General features: G+C 51.2%; 1 protein-coding gene across 1 annotated transcript; it reads left to right on the top strand.

Moving 5' to 3' along the window:
- Positions 1–82: 82 nt before the first annotated feature.
- Positions 83–22,728, top strand: LOC122366208 (dnaJ homolog subfamily B member 12-like). The gene is made up of 9 exons (XM_043338185.1): positions 83–227; positions 1,731–1,924; positions 2,319–2,478; positions 9,311–9,456; positions 13,961–14,095; positions 14,403–14,536; positions 17,441–17,553; positions 18,240–18,403; positions 21,107–22,728. The coding sequence occupies exons 2-9, from the start codon at positions 1,792–1,794 to the stop codon at positions 21,214–21,216; spliced, it is 1,095 nt and encodes a 364-aa protein (XP_043194120.1). The 5' UTR covers positions 83–227; positions 1,731–1,791; the 3' UTR covers positions 21,217–22,728.
- The last annotated feature ends 642 nt before the right edge of the window (positions 22,729–23,370 follow it).

Below are 23,370 nucleotides of genomic sequence, written 5' to 3'. Positions count from 1 at the left end.
TGATCAAATGATTCCATATTTATGAGAAATTTAAATAGGTTTTCCAATCGAGCCGCTAGGTGTCCCAAGAGCGTATGCAGCATTTCACCGAATAATCCAGACCCTAGCCCGTCAAAAGGCAAAAGCGACAATTTGCGGCATATAATCTGAAGAATAGTACAATTATATTTTCATATTTTTATCATCTTTTGAGCTATTCCAAGGATATTCGATTGCAGTTTCATGCTGTAAGTTTTAATGCTGCATGCATTGCATGATCATTGTTATACGATGGTTGGTAAATGAGCAAAATGACAAAAGAGCGGCAGAGCCTCTTTTTTTTTACTCATTTTGATATCCATTATTGTCTTTTTCCAGTTATTTCACCTGAGGGCATTGTATCATACTGTATTTTAAGTTAACGCAGCAGGAGGATAGCTCAGCAGTCAGCAGGGTGACCGTTTTGGAGAAGTGGCTGCAGCAGCCAGCAGGTGTATTTCACGGGTGTATTTCACAATCACAGAAGTGTGCCTGAATTACCCAAAAATCAACAATATTTGTTTTAAAAAAACCAAGCCTATATTGATATAATTCAATAATTAACAACCTGCCAGAATTTGGAATAGCATTATTAAAAAGTGCCATAATTTGTCACGGTCTAAATACGTGCCCTGTATTTACCTCCCCCGAGCAGGGGTTATTATGCTTCAAAGGAAGTGATTTCAATAAATTCAAAAGGATTAAATTGTGCTTTCCAGGCCTGACTGGACCTGGGGTCCGATTTACCCCATCCCCTCTGATTGATCCATCCCCTGAACAAGAGAGTGCAACTGCACTGCTCTAGTGCTAGAGGGGCTTTTTCAGCTGACTTGCAAGTTGCAATTGCACCCTTCTTGTTGGTGTCTCGCGCTGCGCTTTATTTTAGCACAATCGGCTCAGTTGTTTTCAAGATGTGGAAGCATCCTTCTGCATGTGTGCACTTGCAAACTGGGTCTACTCTGAACAGACATGGTTTTCCTGGCACCCTAGTTACTGGTTACTAAGGGTGTACCAACTTTCAGCGCAATTAGTCCAGCCATTCTCATGATGTAAAAGTAGCACCCTGCACATGCGCATGCCTATCTGCTCTAAATAATCCCTGCCTGTGCACTGCAGTCCCCAACCTGACTGCTGACATATGGATATACATAGCCTGATGAGTGGTCAGTGGTAAGTGCCTACCCACATGATAAGTTTCAGCACAATTGCCCAAGTAATTATTGAGCTTTTGTAATTAGAACAAACTTTGTGCCTCTTCATTTTGATTTTGCATTGCATGATTTTGTGTGGGTCTCCCACATGCATCGAGAGTGTCCGATGTTTGGTAGAAGGGATGCAACTACCCTACATAAATTACCATAAGTCAAATGTTCCAGCAATATAGGCCTCTCAAAGAGCCACTTCAGCAGAACAACTTGAACACCCCTGACTTTCTTCGTGGCACGTGCCATGACAGTGACTTAGATGCATTAAGAGTAGTCAATTTTGGGGTAGAAGGGAATGGATGGTGCTACCCATTAAAATGACCACAGATCAATCGGTGCAGCAGCTGCTGAGATATAAACCTCTTTAAAGCGTGAGAGACCGGACTGGGCCAGGCCGCTCTACTGCGATTTTTCCGTTCTATTGGAAAAACTTCGCTTCGCTCGCTCACACTAACATAGAGCCGGTGGTTAGAACACATCTGACTTTGATCTCGACTTCTCTTACAGTCTGATCTGCAGTGTTTGGTGAGACCTAGCAGCAGCACGTCCCGACGAGCCTTGCCACACCATGGACGCCAATAAAGGAGAGGCGGAGCGGTGTGTGGAGGCCGCCGAGAGGGCCATGAATGCCGGCGAGCGGGACAAGGCGGCGCGCCTGCTGCGGAAGGCGGAGAAAATGTACCCCACAGAGAAGGCCCAGTGTGAGTTCTGAGCTCGGGAGGAGGGAGAGGGTCATCAGTCATGTGACTGTGAGGGTGGGGGTTATGTAATGGGACATGGGTACTGTTCACTCTTTGTTTATTTTGTAAAGGTCTTGTTGGTTTCTTATCACTCCCAAAAGATATTTTCCAACGGGAAAATTCAGCGTATTCCCGATCTAATTAGTCAAAAATAGGGTTTTTGGACTGCCCATTCAAGTTGCCTCTGATCTGCTATTCTACTCTTGTATTGTAACCTACACTGAGTGAATGTGCTTTGACATGTGGATTGTAGATAAATCTCTGTAAGCCGAGATACTCCCTTTGTCGCCTTCGTGCCCCGTGCGCCTACCGTCAATGCCCTGCCCTGACTGGACCCGGCTTCCCGGGCTTACAGCGCTGCTCGAGCTGCTGAACCGTCTGGGCGAGTCGACACCAGACGGCGCTCGCTCCCGTCCGTCGGCCAGGGCGCAGCACCGCCGCTCGGAGACGGAGGAGCCGCGCGCCGCCCCGGAGGAGGCCAGCTACACCAAGGAGCAGCTGGAGGAAGTCCGCAGGTCAGTAACGAGGGGGATGGGAGGGACAGGTGGTGAGGTGGGGTGGAGTGAATTCAGGGTACGCCCTACAAAGCACTTGTAGTGGAGAGAGGGCTATGTGCGGTATATATTTCAGCGCTCGCTTGTATTGGAAGTTAATTTTTACGGACGTATCACGAGTTATGTTACATTTTGATGTCACGATTGAGTAAATTGGTGTGCATCATATTAGGTATACACAAGTTGCCAGCAATAATTGATCATAATGCCACATCTCATGCTGCTCAGCACGCTGTTGACGAGTGCCATATCACCTGGGTAGCCACACCCGACTGCTCGAGAGGGCTTGAATTGAGTTTGACACGGTTCGTCGGTGGGCGTGATTGGTTGGACCATGTTGGGCTCATCTGATGCGTGTCGATTCTCACTAACTTCTCTGTTTTAAAGACATAGTTTGACTTATTCGAACGAAAGCTGCGACAAAATACTTTAGGCAAAGTTTTACCTGTACCTGGAAATAAACATCTGCTGACAAATGTAGCGTTATTTACATATAATTAACTCCCCAAGTTTTGTGGTGAACGCCCACCTGAAGCTTTTAGTACGACCCCGTGTCGATTGTGTCGAACCCAAGTAGTACTCACCTCATCTCCCCTCCCCCACAACATTTCTTAAATTCATGAACCTTATCAGCAGTCGGTACCAAATTGCCTCATGCATCAGCAGGCAACCAAACTGAGCGTAGTACGCAGCATAGCAATGCATATTGTTGCCGACAAACTGCACTAGGTAGTTGATGTTGCGGCTCATTTCGGCTCTGATCGTAGCTGCCGGGCCGGGCCGACTCGTGATCCCGGCCGGCGCCGCTCCGCGCCGCCGCCGCCCCATCCCCCTGCCACGCCGCCGGCAGATGGGCCGTCCGCGAGAGAGTTTATGGCAGTGATCGGGTGACGGGACGCTCCTCTCTCCCGGCTACCGTGTCTTACAGCTGCAGTTGTATGAAAGGATGCGCTGTTACCGGAGGGACTGACCCGGGGGGAGGGGTGGGCTGGCGTAGCGTCGCACGTGGACCTGTGTCCCCGGCGGGCCGGAGCCGTTATGCCGACATGTGCCGACCGCGTGGTAGGGTTACCAGGACGCTGTGTAGTGTGTAGCTTCTTTGTTATTTCATTACTTCCGTCGCCATCTGTGTCCTCCCGACCCAGTATATAAACGGGGCGGGAGCAACCCTCGCTCTCACTTCTTTACTTTTCGGCGCCGAGAGAGCACTGCCTCGCTCTCTCTGGCCAACTCTTCTTGTCAGTGATACTGTGTTGTCATCGCCTATTCGCCATCTGCAATACTCACCAGTTCGGAAGAATCTTGTGTTTGTGAATGGTGAAGAGTGGAGTGCAGCGGCGGATAAGAGCACGGGGAGAGTGGCACACAGTCAGTTCGCACAGTCTTCTATTTCACGGTGACCGGGTCTACTTATCATTCCTATCTGATTCCTTATTTTCCTAATACCTCTTGCTCTCTGAAAAGAGGGTTCCTTTGTCTCTCTGTAAAGAGGGCTCTATGTCTATATTTAGGTCTTAACATGCTCTCTGTAAAGAGGGTTCCTTTGTCTCTCTGAAAAGAGGGCTCTGCATACCCTTTTAGGTCTTAACATGCTCTCTGTAAAGAGGGTTCCTTTGTCTCTCTGAAAAGAGGGCTCTACATACCCTTTTAGGTCTTAACATGCTCTCTGTAAAGAGGGTTCCTTTGTCGCTCTGAAAAGAGTGCTCTTAAACCTTGATCCAAAATTATATCCATTCATATAGCATCCACTTCTGATATTATAAATTCCCAATTTCGCCTCATTACCATATCAACCTATATCCTGTCAGGCCCCGGTCGCCACACCAAATGATGCGAGACGTCAACACACACACAGTTATACAGTCCACTGAGTCAAGTTGAAGAACGTCTGCAACATTTTCTGGTCCTCCGGGCCGGATGATCCCGGCCAGAGGTGACAAGTCAGAGGAAGAGGTCCAGAGGCACAGCCCGCAGTAGCAACCCTCGCCAGTGTTCGTCAAGTGGCATCAACTCGCCCCCCGCAGGATCTAGGTGAAGGATAATGGAAGATTCAAAGGAGGGAGACGACAGAGAGATGATGCTACGGAGCGGCGACGGCGCTGGAGCAGAGAATGGACGTGCTGCTGGAGAGTTGGGAGCCCTGACGCCTCAAGACTCAACAGAGGAAAGCAACGGGATGGCGATGCCGCAGAGCAGGGTCAATGGCGGAGTGAAGGAAGGAACAGCCACCGGTGAGCTGAAGACCCTGAAGCTGCAGCGTGGCCGCAAGGCCGCCCTACTCACCCGTGCCTGTAACATGGCTGAGGTACAAATCGATCGCTGTGCAAGTGAAGAAGAACTTAGGAAGCGGCTTGAGTCCCTGAACACGGCCCTGGAAGGCTTCCTGGATATAAATGGTGATTATGTTGAAAGGGTACATGAAGTGGGTGAGCTAGAAGAGGCGGAAGAGTATGCCGCCCGGTTGACGGCACGGCACGCCTCAGCAATCAAGGCGATTAAAGAGGCCATCAAGTTGAAGTCCTCAGGCTGCTCAGCGTCCGAGACAGAGGGGAAGCCGATGTCGCTCGCTCCACGGCGAGACGGAAGTAAGGTCAGTGGGTCCCGGGCTTCAAAATGCTCAAAGGCCTCAACAGTGGCAAGGGAGGCTGAAATAACTGCAGAGATGAAGGCCCTCGAGCTGAAGCATCTCAGGGCAAGAAAGGAACGAGAAAGGCAGAAGAAAGAGCAAGAGGACATGCTGAGGAAGCAAGAGGACATGCTGAAGAAAGAGCAAGAGGACATGCTGAGGAAGCAAGAGGACATGCTGAAGGAGCAAGAGGACATGCTGGAGGAGAAGGCTATGGAGGAAGAGGTTGAACGAGCGCTTGTGAAGGCACGTCTCTGCAAGGCAGCTGAGAGCGACCTTGAGTGGGAGAGACGGCACGATTTCGATGGCGAGAACGTCGCTCTGGTCCCTAGGGAGTGCAATGTGGCGGAGGGTCCAGTAACGGTCGACCTGCCTCAGCGTAGACCACCGCCACAAGAACAGCGCCGAACACTGCAACCTGAGCAGCAGACAGCCGCAAACAACGCCGAGCTGCCGAGCAGCAAGAACGAACAGCATCCCGCTAACTGGGTGACAGATGTTCGCTCTGAGCAACAGCCTTTGTTTCATCAACAATCGGCGTTTGTGAAGAGCATCCCACGTCTTACCCTGCCGACGTTCCGAGGAAGCGCTCAAGAGTGGCCACGCTGGATTGGGCTGTTTAAAGCTTTGGTGCATAATCAGCCGTCGTTGTCCGACTCCGAGCGTATGGCACACCTTCAAAACGCGGTGGAGGGACCAGCTGCCCAAGCCATCAACGGCATGCTCTTCAACGGGGAACTCTACCAGGAGGCTCTCAAGACCTTGCAGGAACGCTTCGGCAGAGAGGAAGACATCATACAGGCCCATCTGCGAAAGATCTTCACCTCCACCCCGCCATCTCTCATGGACCTCCCAGCCATGGAGCAATTCTACTCAGTCGTCCACAACACGGTGACAGTTCTTCGCAATCTGGGCTACTCAAGCGACCTAGCGAGCAGCGAAAACCTGAGAAGAGTGGTGGAGAAGCTACCAGTCGAGCTTGGTCGAGAATGGGGCCGAGAAGTGCATAGGCTCCGACCAGTGCGACCCACCCTGGAGGCGTTTAGCTCATGGTTGAAGATAGAAGTCGATGTCCTTAGCCACTCTGGCAGCCAGTTTGTGACAAACGACAGGACAGAAGCAGCCAAGTCTAGGGACGGTGGGACGGCAAGAAAGTCGGCATTCGCGACAGGCGTCACTTCTTCGGCAGATCCAGAATCCCGACGGGCATGTGTGGTGTGTGAGGACACGCACAAGCTCCCAGACTGCCCGACGTTCAAGGCCAAAACTACCGAAGCAAGAATGAATATCGTGAGCGCTGAGACACTGTGCTTCTCGTGTCTCGGCAAAGGGCACTGGAGCCGAAGGTGCAGGGTGGCCAGAAGGTGCGGTATCGAAGGCTGCAAGTTCAAGCATCATCCCCTGCTTCATGGCAACAAAGGACAAGCGGTACCCGACAAACCTCGCAAGGAAGAAGGCAGTAACAGCGCGCCGTTCGTGGCGGCTTCACTGAACGAGGAGACGGACACCCTGCTCCAGGTAGTTCGGGTCCAAGTCCATGGCACCAGAGGCTCGAAAGAGGTTCTTGCGCTGCTCGATACCGGGGCGCAAACATCCATCTGCCGTGAAGACGTTCTGCGCGAACTTGGGATCACCGGACACCGTCGCCAACTCCGAATTCAGAATGTGGAAGGAAGTGGCGTCCAGAAGCCCTCGCAGCGCGTCTCACTGACCATAAGCGCACTGGACCCTGATGGAAGGAAGAGCGAAATCCAAATCCCGGAAGTGTGGTCCGTTCCAGCTCTCAACGTGACTGCCCCTGTGGTAAAAGGAAGCCAGCTCAAGGGATGTGAACACCTTCACGGACTTGAGTTCCCACAGTACGACGGTAGGCAAGTGGAACTGCTTATCGGAGCGAACGTCTTAGAAGCGGTCCTGCAAAGAGAGACGCGTGTCGGACGCCCGAATCAACCAGTAGCAGTGAAGACCGACCTCGGATGGGCACTGACAGGATCGGTCTCGGCCATCGTTCCCAGTAGCTTGCGCCAAGTCATGTCCACGAAGCTGCTGCTGACGGAACAGGAGGACGAGCGGTCTGCTGCTGTCAGTGAAGGGTGGTCTACCAAGCCTTTCGGGACTGAGCGCTGCCAGACTAAACCCAGGTCAAAGGAGGGAGAAAGAGTGGTCAAACCGTTGGAAGAGAGCACAATCAGAGGTCAAGGACGATATAAAACCGGTTTGCTGGGGGCTCGATCGTCACCGGGCATCGCCAACTATGTCCTCAAAGAAACGCCCCAAGAGCGCTGGAATGAAGGATGGACAGCGCCTCCGAGAGAACCCGAGCAGATCCAACGAAGCTTCGACATGGACGACTTCTCGCTGTATGACGCGGATGTGGATACCGCCAGGCATCTGAAGCAAGGAGCCATCGGAGCCCTCTCTGATGGGGGATTCAAGCTGACTAAATGGAGGAGCAGCCGGCACGAAGTTCTGGAAGGCACTTCGACCAGCGATCTGGCCTCCGCCTGGGTGCGCCGACGGCTGCAGCGGAGGAAAGCTCAGGAGTCGTCCGGAAAGAGAACCTTCAGCGGCACCAGGCGGCACGTCCCAGAAAAGATGAACCCGGCCGATGACTGCTCGAGGGGACTGGCTGCCCCCGAACTCACGTCCGAGAGCCGGTGGCTGAGCGGCCCAGCGTTCCTGAGCGACGACGAAGAGAACTGGCCGGCGCAAGCGCCAACGCCACCGCTGACGGACGACATGGAGGAGGTGAAGTCAAACACCCTGGCCAGCGTAGTGAAGGGCGGCGACCAGCCGGAACGTCTTCAAGGAGCGGACTTCTGCCGCTGTCGCCGTAGAGCAGCGACAGCGGTGTGATGAGATGCAGCTAGTGGATGTGCCGGAACGTTTGTCGTCTCCTTAGTGTGTGTGTTTAGAATGCATATCTAAACACAGGGGGGAGTGATGTTGCCGACAAACTGCACTAGGTAGTTGATGTTGCGGCTCATTTCGGCTCTGATCGTAGCTGCCGGGCCGGGCCGACTCGTGATCCCGGCCGGCGCCGCTCCGCGCCGCCGCCGCCCCATCCCCCTGCCACGCCGCCGGCAGATGGGCCGTCCGCGAGAGAGTTTATGGCAGTGATCGGGTGACGGGACGCTCCTCTCTCCCGGCTACCGTGTCTTACAGCTGCAGTTGTATGAAAGGATGCGCTGTTACCGGAGGGACTGACCCGGGGGGAGGGGTGGGCTGGCGTAGCGTCGCACGTGGACCTGTGTCCCCGGCGGGCCGGAGCCGTTATGCCGACATGTGCCGACCGCGTGGTAGGGTTACCAGGACGCTGTGTAGTGTGTAGCTTCTTTGTTATTTCATTACTTCCGTCGCCATCTGTGTCCTCCCGACCCAGTATATAAACGGGGCGGGAGCAACCCTCGCTCTCACTTCTTTACTTTTCGGCGCCGAGAGAGCACTGCCTCGCTCTCTCTGGCCAACTCTTCTTGTCAGTGATACTGTGTTGTCATCGCCTATTCGCCATCTGCAATACTCACCAGTTCGGAAGAATCTTGTGTTTGTGAATGGTGAAGAGTGGAGTGCAGCGGCGGATAAGAGCACGGGGAGAGTGGCACACAGTCAGTTCGCACAGTCTTCTATTTCACGGTGACCGGGTCTACTTATCATTCCTATCTGATTCCTTATTTTCCTAATACCTCTTGCTCTCTGAAAAGAGGGTTCCTTTGTCTCTCTGTAAAGAGGGCTCTATGTCTATATTTAGGTCTTAACATGCTCTCTGTAAAGAGGGTTCCTTTGTCTCTCTGAAAAGAGGGCTCTGCATACCCTTTTAGGTCTTAACATGCTCTCTGTAAAGAGGGTTCCTTTGTCTCTCTGAAAAGAGGGCTCTACATACCCTTTTAGGTCTTAACATGCTCTCTGTAAAGAGGGTTCCTTTGTCGCTCTGAAAAGAGTGCTCTTAAACCTTGATCCAAAATTATATCCATTCATATAGCATCCACTTCTGATATTATAAATTCCCAATTTCGCCTCATTACCATATCAACCTATATCCTGTCAGGCCCCGGTCGCCACACCAAATGATGCGAGACGTCAACACACACACAGTTATACAGTCCACTGAGTCAAGTTGAAGAACGTCTGCAACACATATTTTACGTCAAACCGGTCTGTATCTTCCAGGATAAAAGTTTGCAAGGACTATTACGAAATTCTCGGCGTCAGTAAAGAAGTAACTGATTCCGAACTGAAGAAGAAATACAGGAAGCTGGCACTGCAGTTTCACCCGGATAAGAACAAGACGCCGGGAGCCGGGGAGGCCTTCAAAGGTAAGTGCCGTGTCGTGGCGCGGCGCGCTGCCGAGCCCGTCACTGGTACATTGTGGACGCCGTCGAACAGAACGGATTCCGGTTATCGTCCCGGCCGCAATCAGGATTATACATGGCTGACGTGTGTGGCGGGCCGATTTAAATGCATGGGCTCGCTTTCAATCGGAGAGGAGGAGTGAGCTGTCTGTCTGACCGACTTTTGAGGGATCCGCTGCAACCCGCCTTGTCGTGTGCCCCCGAGCTGAGTGGGGGGAGTCAAACTGGTAAGGGAGTAAAGATTCATAGATGTTTTTTTCTGCCAGCGCAACTCTCATTTTAGTCACCAAAATTGTACTGAATATAGATTTGTCGTTAATATGGTTAATGCATAATTTTTTGCAGCTGCTTACTAAGGAGATCAGTTGACAAATCACTTCACAAAAACAGATTTCCAGAAGCGTGACCCCACCTTTAAATGTTGTCACTCTTTAAATGTTGAAAGAAAAACAGCGTGAACCATTAAAGCTCATTTGCAGTTTCACCTGTCACAATTGGTGGGCTTCCCTCGGCTCCTGGCCGTAAGGTTTCCGTAAATATGGTGTCTTGGCGATACTTGTCCATATAAAAGGTCAGCACGCCTCCGGATGTCAACAGCCTGTCACGTGCTCTAAGGGAGGCTGCACTTATAGCCGATAGGCGACTGCACTACGTTTTTTGTTCTGTCAGTGAACCCCCACTCCAGAGTGTTCACACTTCACACTCACCGGTCATCGTACTTGAAGATTCCAGGCCGATCGAGGGATAGAGGAGTGATGCTACCGCTGATTTTTTTCTTTTGTTCTTCATGACGATGTCGTAGGCATAGGCATGAGGAAACTGAACTTTTAGTGTACGGACCAATACCTCACGAATGTTTTTTTTTTTAATGCATGTATTGGATTGACTCGTCGAATCTCTTACCAATGACATTCGTAAACCATTCATATTCATCAACTTGTTTGCGAATTTGTAAGCCTATGCAATGCTCATGAACGCCTGCGATGCTTAAGCATTTACTAATTGATTATCGTAACCAATATCTTTGTTATCATATCCCAGAAACTGACAGACCATGACGTTCTACCGTCATCTGTCGTGCGCTGCGTGTCTGTTGTAATTTCATGCCCGCGGCGCAGCTGGCGCGGCAGGCGTTTAGTTTTGTTCGCTGTCGTTTCCCGTGCCGTATAGCGCCACACCATTCCCGCTGATTGGCTGCTCAGTTCTGAATTAGCCGCTGAAGCCGCAGAGAGAACAGATGAGCGGCGTGCTGCTCGTGCGCTCAAATGCCATGGATGGAAGCTGACTGTTCTTTTGATGTGGTGATGGCCGTAGTAGCTGGCTATGGTCGGGTGGCTACATTGCGATGTAAGCCATCGTTTCTCAATTTGCTCTCAACCCTGGGCTTCATTGATGCACTCAATGTTGTAACCATCCACATAATAAATGATTATTATCCACATAATAAACGCTGATTCTATTTGAATGGCCCTTCGATTATTTCTTTATTTGAATTAACTAACTCTGTATTTAATTGGCATTGATTAAAGGTAGTGTGCCAGCTTTCCTGGACCGTATGGAGTTAATGGCCCAGATAAGGAGAACCGGATTTTTAGAACTTATCCATACCTTCAAAACTCATGGAAACGCCTTAAATTCTTCAAATTTTGAGTACCCCAGTGCGAAATTCGTCCCGACGGGTTGTCGGTCGTACACTCGGGGGCAGATTGATGTTCCACCACTCCCTACCCATCGGGCTCCCATGGCTCAGCACTGGCTGCTGCCAGTGGCAGCACTGGCAGCACTCGCACTGGCAGGCAGTGCTGAGCAGTGCTGAGGCCAGTGCTGCCACTGGCAGCAGCCAGTGCTGAGCCATGGGAGCCCGATGGGTAGGGAGTGGTGGAACATCAATCTGCCCCCGAGTGTACCTACCCCAACCACATTTCACACCACTATGAACAATAAATGCACACACTGAAATCGCTATTACCGATAGGCTCATCCAATCAAGTTTCGATAAACCCGTTCATCATCATCTCCTGCGGTTTCGAACACGCCTGTTAGGTGGTGCGGTAGACCGCGCCCAAAGCCAGGGCCCCGGTAACGTGAGGTAGCCGAGTCGGGGCAGCGTGCGCTGACCCAAGCCGGGGCCGCGCGTCCTCCCGGTGTCATGTGAAAGCCCGGGGCTGCCCGGGGATGCGGTAGACCGCGCCCAAAGCCGCGGCCCCGGCTTGGGTCAGCGCACGCTGCCCTGACTCGGCTACCTCACGTTACTGGGGCCCTGGCTTTGGGCGCGGTCTACCGCAGGTGGCTTCTGCTCATACTTTATGGTGCGGTGGTGGTGCGTCGGGCCACGCGCTCTGACTTCGGCCAAGAAAAATGCGTCAGCTGATCATTGTCATTTCTGCCACTTTCATGTGGTGAGATGGGGTCATAACTTTAGAGACGGCTGTTTCATATCAATTATTTTACATAAAATAATATTTCAAACCATAAATTAATGTTCGACAGCCAAATTAAAGAAACAAAACCAATACAGGCTTACAGTTTAAATTCGACATTGTGTTGTCTACGATTAGACAGCTGATAGTGATAACTCATTCCCGTACGTCGTAACTCTATAATAACCTTTGCTTATTGTCACATGTGCGCCGCATTCGCGATTGTTGCCGACGCCTGTTTGCAGGTCAGCCCACTACAGTTGTTATACATATAAAAAAACCGATAAACTTTTAGGCGAAAAAAGCACTATTTAAGGCCCATTTTTTTCGATATTAGGTAAAAACAGAAGCTTCTTATCCTAGGAAAAATAAAATGGGAAATCATTGGAAGGTGGCACACTACCTTTAAATGTTTGATATATTGCCAATATTTGCGGGCTTTACCAGAACAAAGGCGGTGAGCCTGCCAGATGGTTTACCAGTCGGACGTTTCTCTTACCCTTTCGGCTAATTTTTCCCCAGGGACACCCGTGCTTTTCTGTAGGGAAAGGTAGAACTACGTGTCTGGCCGGCATGCGTTAGTAGTCCCAGCTACGTGCTAACGGGCTCCTATGGCTGTGGGCGGCGGGCGATTTTAACGGTGGCTGAAAGCAGGACGACCGCAATGTGGTGAACGACGTGGACGGAGGCGGGTGGTGGTTAGCAGCGCTGGTGGGCGGAGGGCGGTGGGTGGTGGGCGGTGGGCGGTGGATGGTGGACAGTGGACAGTGGACGCTTAACTACTGTAGCAGCACCGATGGGTGGTAGGCGACGCTAGCGGCAGGCGGTGGGCGGTGGACGGCAGCAGCTTCTCTAGCCCGTTTCCTGCGCGGCGCACGGCACGCCTCTGGGGGAGGGCCTCCAGAGCACGCTCCCCGGACGCGGCTCCGAGTGGCCCGCCCTCGCGCGGCACTCGACCAGGAAACGGCACCCTACCGCGGGCCACGGACTGTCCGAACGTGTCCTGTGTGGCTCGTGCCGCTGTCCGCCGTCTTCCTCTCCTTTTTTCCTCCGTCTTCCTCCGCTTTTAGTCACGAATGGCCTTGACTCTGGCAGGGTGGTGGCTTCTATGTTCCTTGCAGACTGGATTCCTATAATATACGGATATATCACGGGCAAAATGACTCTGTTATACGGTTAAAATACTTATTTTTTGGCAATGAGCAACATACGCGAGTGAACTGATGATGAAGTGACGCTTGTTTTTTTATAATGAATTTAGTCCGAACCTTTTGAATGGAAGTATTCACAAGGACAGAGCTCCCGCTAAGCTGAGCTTGTTGCGTTAGCCTTTTTTTGTTGCGTTAGCCTTGCCCTCTACCCTCTGATCGCGCTATTCCGTTTCTATGGCAGAATTTGGAGTCCCGAAGTTAAGCATGCGCACATAGCCGCACACGGCCGGTGCCCTTACTGACTTCGCCTGGCTACAGCCTGTCATCAACCGCAACCATACCCGTCTGTACCCGTCTGAGGCCCATAAACATCTTGTCCTGTCATTCGTCAAGCAATTATAATTTGCAAGCAGGTTTGCATGCACAACTGGTAAGGCGCGGTAGCAGAGGTGGCTCTATTTGCCTTCAGTGAACAAGTTGTTTCGACGGTTTGTCTTTTTCGTTCTTGTGTCCATGGTCCCACTCCGCCGCCCATCCAACCATCTCTTCACCAATATCTCCCCATCCTCTTTCCCACCCATCGGCCTTCCCCTCATCCCTCCCTCCTTCTCACCGGCGCCACAGTGGTTTCATCCTCCGGCGCCGACAGGGTCTGATGGGGCCAATGATGTAGCCGGATACGGACGGCGGGGGAGGCGCCCTAAAGACGTGGCCCTCCCCGGCTGGAATATTTCGACCCTGTGCCGCCCTGTCGTACCATCATTACCGACATATGTCGCTGTAACATGACTAGTCAGGGGGTGTACTATTTCCGGACGTTGCTGGGTGATACACATCAGTCTTTTGCATCCCTCGGCCCGTTTTTCGGCCGTTCAACTCGCCTCACCGCTGTTACAGCCATCGGCAATGCGTTTGCGGTGCTCTCTGATACCGAGAAGAGGAAGCAGTACGATCTGTATGGCAACGAGGACGTGCGCTCGAGCCGCGGCCGCGGACACCATCACTATGACCCCACGCACGGCGGCTTTGAAGGTCAGTCGGGCGGGCGCGAAGGTCAGTCGGTCGGGCGCGAAGGTCAGTGGCGTGGAGTGAAGGTCAATCGGGCTGACTCGAAGGTCGGTTGGTGACCTGTGTTGATCACTATGGTAACCATTTGTCGCGTTGGAGTTAAACGCTGCCTGCCACACCAGTATTACGATAAAGATGAATGACTACATCATTATCGACATATAATAGCTCTGTTTTGCCCGGCATTGTGGTAGGGAGTGGATATGTCGTCCGTAATACCTCACAAAGCTGTGCGTAACTCCCTTTATGACCGTTATCCTCTCTGCTTCAGCCGACGTCACTGCTGAGGAGCTGTTCAACATGTTCTTCGGCGGTGGCATGCCCTCGCAGAACATCTACATGCGTCGTAACGGGCGATGGACGCGGGCGCAGCAGCAGCACCGCGCCCGCCAGGAGCGCGAGGAGGTGAGAAAACGGGGGGGGGGGGAACGTCCAGGCGGGATGCGGGACAACTGTGAGAAAGTCTGGGGGAGAGGTGAGACAAGTGTGAGAATGTCTGGGGGAGAGGTGAGAGTACTGGTCGGTCCGGGCGGAGGAGCTGGCCCGCCCGCCGAAGAAATGAGCTGTTGAGGACTGAGGAGTGGGCTGTGATGGATAGCTGTCGGTTTAGTTATGTTTGCCTTTGCTGGCCGTAGTGGATTTGACGTGATTATTGATGAAAAGAGATGCTATTTCAACAGTCGAATTATCTACTGATTTGTCGAATGTCGAGCATATGGTGTAGAGAATACTGAAGAAGGAACGAAGAAAGGAAGGAAAAACCGGTGCGAGCGACTTTAGCGAGTGTCATTTGAGCGAACGTCATTTGAGCGAACCATTTTCAGCGACTGGCAACTTAGCGAATATCAAATTGAGCGATTATCAAATATAGCGATTATCAATCTAAGCGAAAGCTATGTTTCAGCGACATCTTTTTCGTCGACTACGGTTTGAGCGACTGTCATTTCAGCGAAACACTTCGTCGTCCCGTAACGGTGTATTTTTTCTTTTTTTTTTCTTTTGCGAGCGTTCGTACAACGAATGTTTCCGGAACTTTTCATGGTTATCCGGAACTGGATGGCGGATGTCACGTTCAAAGTTCAGACATTAAGCTCCAAATTTAATGCCACATTTCTAAAAAATTACAGCGGTTCGATTTCACCCCCCCCCCCCCTGCTGTTTGCCAATAATGATGACCAAACGTTTGTTCAGAGATTCATATTGCTTGTGCTGTTTTTCGCGAAATTCTCCCGCTTGAATTTGGATCAGTTCCCCATGTTGTAAAATTTGTTCTTGCCCCAAGCACCGTACGAATTTCCAGATATTTGGGTGAGGTCCATGAAACATAGACTGGAATTGGATCCCCCTGTGCCATCTCTCGAGTTTATTATTGGTCCTTGGCATTCCTTCCATCGTCCTCTCACGTTCCACATTTCCAGATCAAAATTGCAGAATGAGGCCAGATATTTTTGTGGTTTCCAAGCTTAAAAGAAAATTTTTAATTTGCCGCGCGCAGCTTGAAGCATGACACACACCAAGCGGGTATTCCAAGGGCAAGAATTCCCGAAAAGTAGCAAATGATTGACTTCTGTCGCGTTCGGTTTCGCGTGTTCGCTCAATTGGTCCCCCATTGGCCTCCATATATTCGCTCAATCTGGTTTCGCTGATTCTGGTCCTCGCTTAAGTTGATAATCGCTGTGATTGAATTCGCCGACTTGACAATCGCTGAAAAAGTCAATCGCTTAAATTGATAATCGCTGAAAAGGCTTCGCTCAAATGTCGTTCGCTGAAATGACGCTCGCTCAGGTGTCGCAGAACCAGGAAAAACGAATGTCCTGATTTGGTTATGATTTGAACGAGTCTTACGTACGAAAGCTGTATATGTTTAATGGTACTTTTTGCAGATTCCCGTCATTCTATATTGTTCATTCAGAAAGCAGCGTCTATCTTTGATCGTCACGCGTGTGAACCCCGCCACCTGTTATCAACCACCTCATAAAACGAGTCCCGGGACCGGTACAAACGATCTCTCTTTCCCCGTGTCATCTCGCGTGCCGCGATGAACGATAGCTTCAATTTAACCGGCGATCTTTGCCTCCCATTAGAAAAGAGGCCATCCCTTCTGTGACAGAACTGTCCGCCGGCGCGCAATATAGAGCCGCCGACTGGCCGGCGGTTCCTGTCGCTAATGAAAACGAACACGGTCGTAGCTCGGCCGGTGTCCGGCGGATGCCGGTGTTTTGACGGCCCCGGAGCTCCTACTGAGATGTTTGCGCGTGCGGCGCGCTCGGCTGTCGTGATTAGTGATGACGCTAAGGTGACGGACGTGACGGTGACGGTGACCGCTCTGTCGGAGTCACACCGCGACCCATCCCTCCCCGCCCCCGCCCCCGCCCCGCCCCCGTCTTCACCCGCCTACGACTCGCCCGCGAGTGTCGGATTCCCTGTAGGTGTGTGTCGCGTGTGCGGACAGGCGTATTTCCAGAAACAGATGTGCGTTTCATTGAGCTAAGATGGATACTACCGGAGAATACTGGCACAAATGGAACTGAGCTGCCTTTCGTCACTAGGGGACCAGTAAAAGCTCATCAGTTTGCTCAAATGACGGCTATTAAATTGCGTACTGTTAGGTTGTACAGGATCAAGCCAATTTCGAGTCGTCGTAGGCGGATAAAAGAGCCATTAAGCTGTGAATACTAACCTTGCCAGCTTAAAAATAAAATGGCCGTGTACGCGGGCTTTGTTGTTTCGACTGCCGCTGTGCGTTGAACATTTATATTGACAAAAGTAATGTTTGCTTGTCCGTCATTTATAAAATACCGTCACTGCAGTGCACAGGGTCTACGATTTATTTCGTTACAAATGTGCTTGTCATCTGCCACGTCCATCCATGTTTCAAATTGATACGCGAAGCTTATAAATATTGGCCTAGGTTTGCAAATGTTGGCGCTGCAAATTGCTTTCGTTCTTGTTTTGTTTAAAATATTCAGGCAGATACTCTTCGCTCACAGTTGTTGTTCGGACAGTCGTACCATAATGAAAACATGAATTAACTGTTGCGACGAATCCCCTATATTTTCTTGATGTAAGGAAATATTGTTTGGTGCCAAACTTCCGCCGTAGGATTTCCCTTTTCATGAATGAGTAAGTTAACCGACAATCTAATTATATGTTTCGACAAATAAGTTATGCTTAAGCTCATTATGATTGTGTATCAATTGATGCATACCATTGAATTCACCCTTGTCGAATGTGAGGACTGTATATTTTCCCCGCCATGTATATCGTATGTGTCTGTAGCTCTGAACGGCAGCGCCGTCCTGCCCGCAGGCGCCGACGTCTTCACTGGTGCTGCAGCTGATGCCCATCCTGCTGCTCATCTTCATGTCAATGATGTCGAGCTGGTTCGTGTCGGACCCGCTGTACAGCCTGCAGCCCTCCAGGTGAGAGACCGTGACGTCCAGCTGGCTCGTAAAGGACCTGCTGTACAGGCCAGAGCCTTCCAGTGGGAGCTTCTGACGGTCGGTCAGCCGTGAGAACTGCTAGGAGGCTGCGGGTGATCTCCGGGCCGTTGTATCAAGTTTTGTGCAGAATTGTGTTGAATTTAGGTTTTTTGAGGATGTGCTTTGTACATATTTTTGTATTGAGAGTTGCGCTGCGTTTCTTTCTGATAATGTATCATGCCTGAGAAATCAATCAGAGTGACAGGAAATTAGGTTATAATGCTGCATATGCAACATGCGTTCGAACAGCCTAATTCCTAAAAAGTAAGTCATGTGGCCGCTGGAGCTCCCCACCAGAGCCTCTACGAAGTGCCTTAATGTGTTCCTACTGAACCGCATGGTCTGCCATACTGCAGTGGTGGGCCAGTCGTTAAGCCTCCGAGCCCATAACGCTCACACAATGGCACCCCCACACACATTACCGGGCCTTCCTGCTGTGATACATGGTGGCCGGGAACCCTACACCATCGGTCTATTCTGGGAGTTCGTGGAAGCCCGAGTACACGTAGAAGACTGGTGAGGTCGGCTACCACCAACCACCCTCACCACTAAATTTTTGCCGATTTTACCGCTTCGTTTAACATCCCCTGCCCCCCTGCCCCCCCCCCCCCCGTCTCCGTCAACAGCAAGTACAGCATGGTGCGCCGCACGGGAACGCTCAAGGTGCCCTACTATGTGAAGCCCGACTTTAGTACGGAATACCAGGGAAGCCTATATCGGCTAGAGGCAGAGGTCGAGGAAGAGTATGTCAGGATGCTACGCAACGCCTGTCTCAAGGAGAGAACCTACAGTAAGTGACGACAGGGGAAAAGGAAAGGGAGGGGAGAGATGGGTTGGGTCAAGGCGGACTTCAGGGATGTAGTTAGTGAGTGAGCTGTGCTAAATAGAACTTGATTCATAACTATTAAGTTCTGTCTGCTTCAAATAATAGCTGCGCCTCACTACGAGGTTCCGACGGTAGGATTGTAACGATAACCGGCTGCTCTCAGTTGATAAAAGTCCCGTTACACCTCCCTACAAGTGGTCCTCGTGTGGCGTGTCGCGATGCGGGTACGCTATTCGAATCGGTTTGTGACTGTCAGGGGCATTGGACCATTCTCGCTACCCTATGAGCATGGTAACCGTCGGTAACAATGGCAGTTGCTAACACGCCGCCGCCCCAGTCCCTACCCTACTCCGGCCTTGGGCCGATGACTTATAAACCACCGTGGTAATCACTGAGTCCACCCTCGCTCGTTTTTGGAGTCGGATGAGGCCAGTCGAGCGGCTGAACATCTGAGACCGCTGTAATAGCTCGCCAAGTGCAGGTACTAGGGGATCGCTTCACACGGTGCCTCTCAATAGACGCTGGGCTGGATTGTTACAAGTAAAAAGGACGGTGTAAAAACGCATTGTGTGGCGGCCACTTCAGATGCCAGTGGATGGGCTCATCGCCAGACATCCTGCATCCGCTTTAGCGTGAAACTGAAACATTATCTTCTTTGTTATCTAGGACGAGGCAATGGAACTTTTTTATTTATTTGTGATTAACTCACTTATTTTAAGGTTACGATTATGACCTGCGTCTTCTTATCATGCCTGGGACTGACACGAAGAATTGGATCTAATATTTTATTAAATCTCTTCACTACGGGCAACAAAATGTGGCCTTCATAAATAAGGCATAGTTTTTCACGATGCTGCCTGTATTCATGTCGCCAATTCGATAGGTACATTTATTTAGTAATTGTTAAAGGCTGTGTAGTGTGTATTATTCAAATGATTTCAACTGAATTATTTTATATTATCTGGTAGGTAATAACTTGCATTAGTTCCATTCTTCTGCCGGTACTCATTGATTTATGCTTATTCACTGTGACGTATTGCCATTGATACCTATGTAGTTTCCGTGTTCCGATAATACAGCTAAGGGCGCGAAGGTGGTACGAACAATTATACTAATTACATCGGCAGTAATTAATGATCTCGTGCGTCTAAAAGTCGCGCCGCATGATGACGAAGATTGTGCAACTCATAAGTGTAAAAACAATAGACTTCTCTCGAATGAAACTGCCTGGATATGAATCACAGTTGTAGGTGTGAGGTAAGTTCAGAGTGAAGTTTCCGGGATAGTTTTGTCGCACCATCGTATGTGTTTGGTCTGTTTGTCTGCTGCAAGGCCCAAGAATACAGTCAGACGTTCTGAAATATTGATGAGATTCGGTATCGCCTATCTCTGTGATGGTGTTTAACTATTGATAGCAGAGCTTTTCGTGCGGTCGTGGTTCCAGTAAATGTACATATATGAGAGGGATTGGTTGGCATTCATTTCTCTAGTCGGTCGCCGGAAGGCGCCACATTCGCATATTATAACGCACGTATAGAAAGCATACTTATTGCGTACGGGAGGACTTTTGCTGCCTAGCAGAAAAATGCAGACTGAAAGGTTCGTTTACGGATTCAGTTTCCCCTATGCCATTAGAGTTGGACATCCTCTTCACGCCTTCATGAGCTTTACCCTTTATATGACATTTCCTACACTACATAGTACATAGTCTTTCCTGAGGCCTATCGCCACCCGGCTGTTCAATGTTCAGCCACCGCCCGGGTGTTAGTTACCGTACCCAGGTATCCAAGGGCACTGGCAGTCGATATCCCCGACCCTCTTACCCGTCAGTCCCGGTCTGAGCCGTTCCTCATGTGTTCCGCCGCGCCAACTCTGACTGTCGGCCGCAGCAGCCCTGCTCAGCATCACACCAGCGCCCGCTGATGAATGCATGGACGGCCGCCACACCCTCCCCTCCCCTCCCCTCTCCTCCGGCGGCTTTTACCGCACTCGAGCGGGCTTACATTGGCCAATATAACGGCCATGATCGCTCACCTAACGGCCCAGGCTTTCTTCGCCGCTTCCGATGCCAGTAGTGATCTCAGTAGCGTTTGCGTGTTACTCAATCCCAGCGGCGTCAGTTGCGGCGCAGGTCGCCCTCAGTGCGGCGAGCGTGACGCAACGTTAATGTTCTGATTAACGTCAGCTGACTGTTGTGATCGCTGGCGGCACTCGGTGGCGCGGCAGGGACGGAAGCGGCGTCCCGCTCAGTGTCTTAGCGCGGCCGGAGGGTCGTATGTTCTCGGTCGGGCCCGGATGGGGAGTGGGTCGCCGGTGATGGCGCTAATGCCAGAGTGGGATGGGAGAATTGCCCACCCCTGATGGAAGGGGTCACATGGGGACTTATCGCTCTGGGTGGGACGCAGGAAGGACTTGTGAGCCATTAGCTTCACCTGGAATGGGCCTGTATTAGGGATCAGCATGCGCGGCCGGATAGGGGGCGCGTACAAGTACGCACTTTTATTTTAATGGGATTTGAGTTAGCAGTGAGGACAATGCGTTAAAAAAATGCCCATGAATGATATTTGTCCTTCTTTATCAAGGGAGGTGATTGCAACAGGGCTGTGTTTTTAGTCGTCTTTTATGCCGCAGATATACCCTATTTTACCAACTCTCTCGATTTCACAGAGGAGAACATGATGTGGCGAGCGCGCAGTTTTGGAGACAGCAGCCAGTTGAAGAAGGCGCAGGGTCTGGGCACCCCGTCCTGTCAACGTCTGCAGGAAATCTACACGTAGACGACGCGCCGTATCGGCCCCTAGAGATCCCAATATACACCGCAGTGGGCGAGACGGTCATCCCTACTAACCTCCCTTGCCTCTCGGTGATCATATGGAGCAGGCAGATCGGTTTCTGTGTTGGTAGATTACAATTTGCCATGTCACGCTGATTCCGATCTCGAGTGACCGACCGGGCGCAAAGTCGGGATTCTTAACGGAAACGCCGATATGCTGGTGAACGTCCTGTTAAGTGTAGGTGGGTAGGCGTCTATTTCGTCCATTCAGGGCGTTTATTCGTTCCTTGGTGAGAATGTTACAACGTGTCTCGAAGGGGGACGTAGTAAATCGTGATGGGGGGGGGGGGTAGAAGGGATCTGGGCGAGAGCGCCCGGGATGACGAGTACGCTGTTCAGATGGTCGGTGCAATCGCATATTATCGAGCTCCGCCGTAGAGGCTATATGTGTGTGTTGTGCGCCGCGCAGTGACTAACCCCTCGAGTGTTCAGTTTTCACCTGTATCACCCACTGAGTGGACTGCGCTCCGCACGCCGACGCGTTGGCGTCACACTGGCCCCCGCTGGCTCTCGGTCGCCGACGGCCGCCGCGGGGCCGGGCCGGGCGCTCCTGATCGGTCGCCGGTCGGCCGCCGATTGGTGCCGCTCCCCCGGGAGCAGTGAGCGGCTCCGGCCACGTACCGGCACCGCCTGCGTGTCGCCGCGCACCGCTACCCGCCCCGGGGGTCGCGGACGGGCGCCGGAAATAGCCACCGCCGCGAACGCGGTCATGCGTGGCTCAGTCCTGTACGGCGCGCTAGCTAGCTCCGAGTTTTATTCGCTGGTCACTGGGTAGTGTGATAAAAACGGTAGAAAAAGCCGTCAAGAGACCTTGTGTTCTCCTTGACGGATGTGCTGCTGCAAGGATAGCTGATAACTGTGTGTGGGCGAATCCTGTGTGATCCTTCCCCAGACTGGGAGGTTGTGATGATCCTTGGGTGGGGACGGTTCGAGGTGATTGCTAGAATGTCGAGTGAGCGTCTGCGGTGCCATGGCCATGAGTTTTGTGTGCTGTCTACCGCGTATAGGAGCAGGAATCGACTGCCCGCAGCATACCGTGGCAAGATCTGTAGCTAGATAGCACTATGATTAAACAGCATACCGTGAAACTACATAGATATATTATTTCGATTTCGTGTCGAACGATCTGTCACTGTTGTCGCGTGTCCCGTCTCGATTCACATACGTTTTGTTGAAACGTTCGCTGGCAAGAGGATATAGTACACCGCCTAGAGAACGACGGTCGTTGGCTAGACGATGCTATTCGCTAGCTATGAACGGCCTTCACCTCCTAGAGCAGCGTTCGCTGTACAAGATACGGTGATCGCGCGTATGTTTGACGCAATATCACCGACTGACGGTCGTGTAGTCGCCGAGACCGCAATGCGATCAATAACGCGACACGATGTGTCTATGAGTGATTATATACATTTATCTATGTGATTTTAACTTAAACAATACACACCATTCGAAGTCAGTTGAACTTTGCATAATTCGTTCCGGAAAAGGATGAGGAGCTTCAGCCCAAACATGTCAAGACATCGCCCATCGGAGGCATTCGAATTTCAAACTTCTCCAATATACGCGGGCGTCTGACGGAAAACGTCGGGACAGAAATGTGGCGCTTGCGAAGAATGGTTGACAATTACAAGACGAGTTGGTTTGAAAGTACGATTACCTGCCTGTTACTATTTATTATATATTTGGTGTAAATGTTAGCGCTTTTATCAATGAGGTTTGATCATCGTTTATGGCTTCCGTTTCGGCAACTGTTCATTAAATTCGAATGGTTTAGTCGTTATTGCAAGTAGAGTAGAACGTGAGGTCTAACGTATCTAGCGTAGATCGCCTATAATTTCGCGCTCCTCAGACATCAGTGGCATATTCGAAAACGTTGTTTGAAACACTGCGGGGGTACACTGCCAAAAATGGTTCTCCAGTATCTGAAATCTGGTTGGATTTTGCGTTCTGGTTCCTTGCTATGCAATTGAAAATATCTGAAACGTCTCAGGTCACGGCTAACGTTTGTGGAAAACCGCTCGGTCGGATCCTACTGTCGTTGACTGTCGTATTAGCGTAGTGATCTGTTGTATAGAGCTGCCCCCACTTCCCCTCTCGA

The sequence above is a fragment of the Amphibalanus amphitrite genome, unplaced genomic scaffold (assembly GCF_019059575.1).
Source record: "Amphibalanus amphitrite isolate SeventyFive unplaced genomic scaffold, NRLGWU_Aamphi_draft 000791F_arrow, whole genome shotgun sequence".
Lineage (NCBI taxonomy): Eukaryota > Metazoa > Arthropoda > Thecostraca > Balanomorpha > Balanidae > Amphibalanus > Amphibalanus amphitrite.
Note: the sequence above shows the minus strand (reverse complement) of the source record. Positions and strands in the feature narration are given on the sequence as shown.